Below are 10,280 nucleotides of genomic sequence, written 5' to 3'. Positions count from 1 at the left end.
TGGAGAGAACAGATAAGTTAATGTTTCTGGTAGAAAGACATGCATTTATATCGTGCCTTTCACGACCACGGGCTTTACAGTCAATGAAGTACTTCTGGAGTTCAGCCACTGTTGTAATGTGAGAAATCCCTTACTCAGAACTGATAAAAGGGTCTACACTGGAAATATTAATGTATCTATTCTCTTAACAGATGCTGACAATCTCTCCTGAGTGATTCCAACATGTTCTGTTTTTGTTCTTTAAACTGTTGAGTTAACTTGGAGGCGTTTCTTCATTGCTCTGAATTACAGTCTTACTCCGCTCAGTTATTTTCTTAAGTCTTTGCAGCCTTACTCGCTGACCACCCTGAAATGCAATTATCCTCTACTGTTGGAGTTGGGGCCCTATATCATTTTACCTGTAGCTTTTAAGATACAGGTAGGTTTTGATTGCTCTTAGCGGCAGATCTTCGTTCTTGTTCCTTTGACATGTAATGTCTGATTTCCTTTTAACACCAAAATCTGACACTCTGTTGCCCTGTTTGCAGATTGACCTTCTGTTTGGGTGCTCTGAGCTGCAGATCTTCTGTGGCTGCGAGTGCTTGAAGCTGCAGGTCCCTGTTGCTGCTGGCTGCAGTCTCCGGTTGTTTTGGGTTGTAGCAGGAGCGGAGCTTTACCATTTCAACAATGGTACACGCACTCCCACCCGATTGCGCGGACTTCGTGCAAAATATGCTGCTTCCCTTTCCATCCTCGGACGGAATGGCGAAAACAAAAATCAGTGCAGCTCGGCACTCTTTTCACCGGTCTCTCTCTCGAAAGAGAGAACGCAGAAATACAGGCGTAGGCAGCGCTCCGGACGCACTGACTTGCTCGCGCTCTGTGTAAACCTGGCCGCCGCCCAATCAGGGGCAGGCCTGTCGGCGCACGCGCATTGCGCGGGCTAGGGTTAAACATGGCTGAGCTTGTCCAGGGAGAAAAATGTTGAGATTGTCTCGAGCCCTGAGATTCACGAGAAATGGCGAGATTGGCTGATTACTTCGTGGTTGTCGGTTACGACCCTGAAAAGACGGGTGAGCTTTATTTTTTTTTTAAAAGAATAAAAATTCAAAAAAAAGACGTCGTTAAACATGTGTGTCCATCTCGCTTGGGTCGATGAGAGTCTTTAGGCCGTGAGTGGCTGCAGAGTAGCTGAGCTACCCCAGTGGGAAGAGGCTGGAAACTGAACTTCTTTGTTATTAAATTACTAGCTGCTGAGATTGACTAATGTAAATTGCCCAGACCTCATTAAGGCCTTTTCTGTGCATTGGTTGCGGTGTATTTGTTTTTTTTATGTTGTTGTTTGATAATTGAATCTTTCAAAACAGTGAAAGCAACAAATCTGTTGCCTGTTCTGAGTGACTAATTATTGACGAACGAGAGTGGCTTTGGAGAGACAAAAGCATATTTGTGTTTTTTGTAAGTACGTCAGAGCCTTGAGTTGCACTTATTTTTTTCAAACGTTATTTTGATGTTACTAGAGAACACTACCAGTAAAGAGCTATTGGTGGTAGTAGTACTGCATACAGTGCAAAGGTAATGCCATTTTATAAAATAAATGTAATGGCACAGTAAGAAGCAACACAATTAAAAAAAAAACTTGAAGATTGTGATTTATGTTCTTCCCTTAAGACACACTACTGGAACTTGGTATCACATTAGTAACATCTAAAGACGCTCCCCTCCCAATGTGTACCAAGCCAAAGATACTGTCAGTATTTTACTGACATCTGATGATTACACAGCCAGCTGCTGAAATTCCACACTGACACAGCAATTCTCTGTGACCGAGCAACCTGCTAAATACAGTACGGTCCAATCTTTATAAAGCTTTGCACAATCTCTTGGGATGATATATTGTGTAAATGCCTAAAATGCATAATGTTCTGCCCATGACGATAATGCTTTCAGTCTAAGTTTAAATTAGTTTGAAAGATTACATTTATAAAAGTACTTAAAGTCCCGCTTCTTTCAGGCAGAATTCACAAAATATGAATTCCATTGATTAGAAACAAAAATGTTGGCAATGCATAGTTCTGTCATTACCTGAAACAACAACAACTACTTGCATTTATATAGCACCTTTAACATAGTGAAACGTCCCAAGGCGCTTCACAGGAGTATAATGAAATTAAAAATTTGACGCCGAACCGCATAAGTAGGAATTAGCGCAGGTGACCAAAAGCTTGGTCAAAGAAGTACGTTTTAAGGAACGTCTTGAAGGAGGATAGAGAGGCGGAGAGGTTTAGGCAGGGAATTTCAGAGCTTGGGGCCTAGGCAACAGAAGGAATGGCCACCAATGGTTGAGCGATTATAATCAGGGATACTCAAGAGGGCAGAATTAGAGGAACGCAGACATCTCGGTGGGGTTGTGGGCTGGAGGAGATTAGAGATATTGGGGGGGTTTGAAAATAAGGATTAGAATTTTGAAATTGAGGCGTTGCTTAACCGGATGTCAATGAAGGTCAGTGAACAGGGGGGTGATGGGTGAGCGGGACTTGGTGTGGGTTAAGACACTGGCAGCTGAGTTTTGGATCACCTTTAGTTTATGTAGGATAGGAAGAGAAAAATAGTTTAGTACTTATGCTGGGACACTTCAACAGCACTCAAGAATTGTTTCAAATTTCAGTCATTCATAATTTTCTTTTTCTCTCTTCACTGAGGTCACCGTGCTGCCAGAAATTGTATACAGAAAGAACAAAGTTAAAATGTTAGCTTTATTTTCAATGGAAATCCAGCATTAGAGTCAGGATTTTCAAATATTGTGGTGTTTTTCATAATTTTGGGACTGCTTTACAGCATTTTGAAAAAGTTAAGTTTTTCAGTTAAATTGAAGTCTTAACCTTTTAAGGTTTATTTGAAGATGTTTCTAGTGTGCTACAGCCATATGCCAGACAGTAAATTTGAGAAATGACGTACTGGGTGGTGGGGGATGGTGGGGTGGGTGCTGGGGAAGTGACCTATATTTGAAACTTGATTTATGAAAGTTATGTATATAAAATGGAAACGAGTGACTAAAGTAAATGTTGGTCCCTTAGAAGATGAGAAGGGGGATTTAATAATGGGAAATGTGGAAATGGCTGAGACCATAAACAATTATTTTGCTTCGGTCTTCACAGTTAAAAATTGCTGGTCACGAGAATGTGGGAAGGGAGGACTTTGAGACAATCACTATCACTAGGGGGGTAGTGCTGGACAGGCTAATGGGACTCAAGGTAGACAAGTCCCCTGGTCCTGATGAAATGCATCCCAGGGTATTAAAAGAGATGGCGGAAGTTATAGCAGATGTATTCGTTATAATCTACCAAAATTCTCTGGACTCTGGGGAGGTACCAGCGGATTGGAAAGCAGCTAATGTAACGCCTCTGTTTGTTTAAAAAAGGGGGCAGACAAAAGGCAGGTAACTATAGGCCGGTTAGTTTAACATCTGTAGTGGGGAAAATGCTTGAAGCTATCATTAAGGAAGAAATAGCGGGACATCTAGATAGGAATAGTGCAATCAAGCAGATGCAGCATGGATTCATGAAGGGAAAATCATGTTGAACTAATTTACTGGAATTCTTTGAGGATATAATGAGCATGGTGGATAGAGGTGTACCGATGGATGTGGTGTATTTAGATTTCCAAAAGGCATTCGATAAGGTGCCACACAAAAGGTTACTGCAGAAGATAGAGGTACGCGGAGTCAGAGGAAATGTATTAGCATGGATAGAGAATTGGCTGGCTAACAGAAAGCAGAGAGTCGGGATAAATGGGTCCTTTTCGGGTTGGAAATCGGTGGTTAGTTGTGTGCCACAGGGATCGGTGCTGGGACCACAACTATTTACAATATACATAGATGACCTGGAAGAGGGGACAGAGTGTAGTGTAACAAAATTTGCAGGTGACACAAAGATTAGTGGGAAAGCGGGTTGTGTGGAGGATACAGAGAGGCTGCAAAGAGATTTGGATAGGTTAAGCGAATGGACGAAGGTTTGGCAGATGGAATACAATGTCAGAAAGTGTGAGGTCGTCCACCTTGGGGAGAAAAAACAGTAAAAGGGAATATTATTTGAATGGGGAGAAATTACAACATGCTGAGATGCAGCGGGACCTGGGGGTCCTTGTGCATGAAACTCTTTTGGAATCACAAAAAGTTAGTTTGCAGGTGCAGCAGGTAATCAGGAAGGCGAATGGAATGTTGGCCTTCATTGCGAGAGGGATGCAAAAGCAGGGAGGTCCTGCTGCAACTGTATAGGGTATTGGTAAGGCCGCACCTGGAGTACTGCGTGCAGTTTTGGTCACCTTACTTAAGGAAGGATATACTGGCTTTGGAGGGGGTACAGAGACGATTCACTAGGCTGATTCCGGAGATGAGGGGGTTATCTTATGATGATAGATTGAGTAGACTGGGTCTTTACTCGTTGGAGTTCAGAAGGATGAGGGGTGATCTTATAGAAACATTTAAAATCATGAAAGGGATAGACAAGATAGAGGCAGAGAGGTTGTTTCCACTGGTAAGGGAGGCTAGAACTAGGGGGCACAGCCTCAAAATACGGGGGAGCCAATTTAAAACCGAGTTGAGAAGGAATTTCTTCTCCCAAAGGGTTGTGAATCTGTGGAATTCTCTGCCCAAGGAAGCAGTTGAGGCTAGCTCATTGAATGTATTCAAGTCATAGATAGATAGATTTTTAACCAATAAGGGAATTAAGGATTACGGGGAGAGGGCAGGTAAGTGGAGCTGAGTCCACGGCCAGATGAGCCATGATCTTATTGAATGGCGGAGCAGGCTCGAGGGGCTAGATGGCCTACTCCTGTTCCTAATTCTTATGTTGTTATGTTATGTAGTTTAATTTGTATATGTGTTTGCTTTCTGCTCATTCACAGCCAAGTTTAACTTTTTAATGATCTTTCAAGTATCCTTGTCATTTTGGGAATCTCAACAAAAAATATGTTTCTAGTGTATTTTTACCACAAAAGGTGCTTTGTACTAGTTTTAGAAAACATATATTGTAATATTCATTAAAAAAACAGCAAACAAAATTGATATCCTGATGCAACCCAGGACCTCTGGAAAATATTTCTAGGCAACTGTATTCGTATGTGTGTATGTCATTTCAAGACTGGGATCGATAAGAGTTTTGTTAGGTAAGGGTAGAAAGGCAAGAGATTCGGAGCAAGGCGGGTAACTGGAGTTGAAGTACAGATCAATCATGATGTAACAGAAAGTAGAACAGGCTCAAGAAACTCACTTGAGGAACTAAATGGCCTACTCCATTTCCTAAGTTCTTATATATTATGAGCATGCCTTAGGATATTTACATAATTGGCACTTTGAAACTTGTTGACACTCACGATAAACCACAAAATCCAATTATCAAACTGTTTTATCGTTAAAATCTCACTGCATCATTTGGAAATTTTCTAGGTGATGCTGTTGGTATCTGCTTTTTAAAAATGTGTATCACAGTTTTTTAATAGACACTTTTATAATTCAGTATGAATGCAGTACAACAGTCAGTTATTTATCATAACAAAAGTACCTGTGCATCTCTCTCTTTATTTGTTCTTGGAAGATGCTGGTGCATGTTTTGTCCATCTCTAGTTATCAAATGATTATTCTACAACCGAGTGGCTTACTAGGTCGGTACAAAGGGCATTAGGAGTCAATTACGCAGTATGGACGAGAGTTACCTATAAGAGGTGAGAGACTTTCTTCCCTGAGGGACATTAATGAGCTAATTAGATTTTTATAACAATTTGGAAGCTTTTGTGGTTATTTCTGGTGTAAACTCACAGTTTATCAAATTTATTGAATTCAATTTTGCAATGTGCCATGGTCAGACTTGAACTTACAACCTCTGGGTTGCTAGCCATATTGTTTTACAATCATTCTGTCCTGTTACAAAGGCACGTTCTGTATGCAAATGTGCACTATTGCAATTTTACTTCAGCGTGATTTCACAATGAATACTAACAGAGGCAAATTGTCATTGTAATTCATACATTATTTTGTGGTTCAAAACAATTATTTTGTGTTTTAATTCAAATTTCAGTATTTTAATTAGGAGAATTTGTATAAGTCCCGGAAAATATACTGTAAAGTAAAAGAAGTAATAACAATTCACATCATTAAATAAAATATATATTTGTATGTGCATTGTGCATCATTCAGTACCTATTATGTTATGGATCTCTGGAAGTATCGGATGCTCAGGTGTATTGCCCTACAAAAAAAAATATTTGTCTCCATGTTGCTTTTTATGGATTATTGTTCAAAAGCAAGAAGTTGTTGTGAATTGCACTGCTGTAGCCAGGGTTTGAAGTAAGAATTAACTTTTTAATTTATGATCTAATGAGCTACAAAAAAATTCAGTTTATAACCTGTGTAATTGATTTTCTGAAAAAACTATTGAACTTAAACATTTTGTTCTTTAACATATTAAAGAGGAATGGATACAATAAAATTGAAAGTGAGAAAGTGCTATCCTCCTAATATCTTTGATACATGTAAAAATCAAAGGACTGTTCTTGGCTCCTGAACCTGTTGAAAACTGCAGCTGCTAGCACAGAGATGCCTGCTATAACTTCCCCCAACAGCACCTTCTAAAGTCCAGGGAACACAACCTTGATGTGTTTAATCTCTTCTTGTAACTTAAACCTTTGAAGTACGGATATAATTCTGATAAACCTATACTGCACTCCCTCCAGGCCAATATATCCTTCCTAAGGTGTAGTGCCTAGAACTGGTCAGAGTACTCCAGGTGTGGTCTAACCAGGGTTTTGTACAGCTTCAGCATAACTTCTACTTCCTTGTACTCTAGTCTTCTAGATATAAAGGTCAATATTCCATTTACCTTTTAAATTATTTTCTGTATCTGTTCATGACATTTTAATGATCTATGTATGTGGGCCCCCAAGTCTCTTTGGACCTCCACTATTTTTAGCTTTTCAGCATTTAGAAAGTACCCGTTCTATCCTTTTTAGGTCCAAAGTGGATGACCTCACATTTGCCTACATTGAAATCCATTTGCCTCAGTTTTACCCATTCACTTCATCTGTCGATATCCCTTTGTAATTTTATGCTTCCATCTACACTGCCTACAATGCCGCCTATCATTATGTCATTGGTAAATTTGAATTTCTATGCCATCATCTAAGTTGTTAATAAATACTGTGAATAGTTGAGGCCCCAACACAGATCCCTGCGGGACACTACTAGTCACATCCTGCCAATTTGAGTACCTATCCGTTATCCCTATTGCCTGTCTTCTGCCGCTCAGCCAATTTTCTAAAAAGGGCAATAATTTGCCCTCAATTTCGTGGGCTTTCACCTTAGTTAATAGTCTCTTATGTGGGACTTTTATCAAATGCCTTCTGGAAGTCCATATAAATAACATCCATAGACATTCCCCTGTCCACTATTTTAGTCACCTCCTCAAAAAATTCAGACAGGTTTGCCAGGCATGACCTACCTTTCACAAATCCATGCTGGCTCTCTCTGATCAACTGAAAATTTCCGAGATTTTCAGTCATCCTATCCTTATTTATAGAGTCTAGCAATTTCCTGACAACAGATGTTAGGCTAACTGGTTTATAATTCCCAGGTTTCTCCCTCTCGCCACTCTTAAATAGTGGAGTGACAGGTGCAATTTTCCAATCTAAAGGGATTGTTCCTGAATCTAGAGAACTTTGGAAGATTATAGTTAGGGCATCTGCAATGTGCTCACCTACTTCATTTAAAGCCCTGGGATTCAAACCATCCGGCCCTGGGGATTTGTTGCTCTTTAATGCCATAGTTGAGTCATCTGGTCCTGGGGACCACATGGACCAAGTGTTACCTATAAAGACACTTGCTTTCTATATGATGCAATCCCTGCCCCAGTCCGGTACCGGCCCCACTCCTTCTTGAAAGCATAGAGAGAGTCAGCACCGACCACACATGCACTTGGTACTGCCTGTACTAAAAGGCAAATAGGTTTATCATGATTTCTCAATCAGCAAGTAGGGAGGCCAGTGACTGTGTACTGTTTTATCTTTTAAAGTCAGTCTCATATTGCATACCAAATAGTAGATTATGATTGACTATGTTTGTTTCCAATGTAAATTATGTTCTAATAGGAATTATTAGCTACTCGTACAGCAATATTTTAAATCTTGTGTTCAGTCATGCTTTTATAACCACCCAGATTTTTTGTTGTACCAAAGTTGGCAAACAATGATCCAGTGAAACATAGTATTGTACTTAGCAAAGTCAGTGGAGTATATTTAGTATGGCATGACACAGGGTATAGGTTGGTGGAAAACAAATGCATTCGGTGTCATGTTTTAAATCTGTGAATACTTGGTTTGGATCCCTAAAGTCTAACTATTACATTCTGCCAACATTGTACAACTGGGTCTGATTGTCTTTGGATAAAGGTAATCTGACGCCACCATTGGAAGCTGATTACCTGTGGAGAAAAATATAGTTAGCAGGTCCAGCATATCGCACCTTTTGTTCTTGTGCTCTTCAGAATTCTATTTCACATTGTTCCCATTAATCCCATTTGTTCCTCCCCTCCTGCTGCCTTCATTGATTCTTAGATGGATAATGAACTGCAGAACAGCACTAAATACATAAGTACAATTATACACCTATTTACTTCTGGAATTTAAGCTTCATGTGCAGTTGATGTACAGGAAGTCTGGGTCAGCTGAAAATATGTTAACTCAATGTTTTTAACCCTTTCGCACAAACAAAACTTACTTTATGTTAAGTAAGTTATCTTGCTTTGTGTGTACTATTGCATACAGTAGTGTTCATTTTATATTGCATTTGAGGACCTGAATGTTGTAATACAAATTAATGTTTCAGAGAAATACATTTATTTCCTTGCAAACAAGTCCTTCATCATCCACAGTCTCATCGCAGATGTATCTATTGATGATATAACACTGACAGAAGCATGGTTCAAGGGTCGTGATTCCTTCCCCCCACATCAAAGCCGCTTCATCTGGCTAAATGTTCAACCACTTGCTCTGACCAAATCATTGTAGTGGTGGCACAGGTCTTAAGACTAAGTGAGACTCTGCCTTTCTTTTAAAATCCTTATTGCGATTTTGTCCTCCCTCCCCAGGCCCATGCTGACCTCCTCACTGAGATGTCCTCCAAGCCTCACATCGACTTCCACACTGAGATGTTCTCCCTTAACCTCTGGAATTAGTTAATTCCTCATTCTCAGTGACTTCAACATACATCAAAAGCCCTCCACCCCCTTCTCCTCTAACCTCTCTGCCTTCTCATTTCCTCATTCACGTCTTTCATAATAAGCTTCCTAACCCATACTCATAACCAACCCCTTGACTGCGCTATCTCAACAAGCTTTCTTTAAACAGTTGCACATCTTGGTTGCCACCAACATTCCCCTACCTATCCTCAAACTCACGACTGTCACTCTACTGTTTCAAATACAAGCAGTACATTCCTAACAATACTTGCACTGCCGCCTTTGGAGTGTGTCTCCACTCTCCTTTACATATTGCCTCTCTTTGACATCATTTGTAGATGCAGAGTGAGCTACCATACATATTCTATTGACACCCAGCTCTGCGTCACCTTTCTCATTACCACAATTACCTCTGCTGTCAGACTGCTGGTTCAACATCAAGTTATAGTAGAGCTACAATTTCCTGCAGTTGAACATGCAGAGGAGCAAAGCCATCATTTCCAGCCCTTGCCAAAAATTCCATCCCCTTACCACCAACTTCATCCTTTTCTCTGGACACCAGATTGTCTCATTCAACCCAGGCTGAGCTTCATATCCAACATATCCATCATTAGTCAACTTATTTCCACTTTGACAACACTGCTTGCCTCTACTCCCTACTTTAGCCATCTGTCACGGAAACCCTTGCACGCTTTTGCCACTTCTTTACTCTTATCATCTTGCAATCCCCCAGAAATGGTTGGAATTTATAACTATAGCCAAATATAACTTGTCCAAAATGCTACTACTTGATCCTATTCTGCTTGCCCTTCACCGTCAACCTTGATCTACATTGGTTCCCTGTGCCTCAGTATATTAAATTTAAAATCCTCATCCTCACATTCAAATCTCTCCAGGGGCTCACCCCATTCTATCTCTCTCTCCTCCTCCAGCTTATGATTCCTTCCTGCATCCTTTGGCCCCCTGATTCTGGCCATTTGTGCATCCCACTTCGCTTTGACCCAACATTGCTGGCAAAGCCTTCAGCTAATTATCCTGTGCCTCTCCACTTCTTTCTCCTCTTTAAAAAAAATA

At 40.4% G+C, this 10,280-nt stretch overlaps 1 protein-coding gene across 1 annotated transcript in view; it reads left to right on the top strand.

The window, feature by feature from the left end:
• Positions 1-932: 932 nt before the first annotated feature.
• The window catches only part of sbf2 (SET binding factor 2), a 715,543-nt gene continuing 706,195 nt past the window's right edge, over positions 933-10,280 (top strand). The window contains exon 1 of the mRNA XM_070898748.1: positions 933-1,052. Coding sequence (XP_070754849.1) covers positions 998-1,052 — 55 coding nt within the window. The 5' untranslated portion in view covers positions 933-997. The remainder of the gene's footprint in view (positions 1,053-10,280) is intronic.

This window comes from Pristiophorus japonicus, chromosome 14 (genome assembly GCF_044704955.1).
Source record: "Pristiophorus japonicus isolate sPriJap1 chromosome 14, sPriJap1.hap1, whole genome shotgun sequence".
Lineage (NCBI taxonomy): Eukaryota > Metazoa > Chordata > Chondrichthyes > Pristiophoridae > Pristiophorus > Pristiophorus japonicus.
This window is presented reverse-complemented; position numbering and strand designations above follow the sequence as displayed.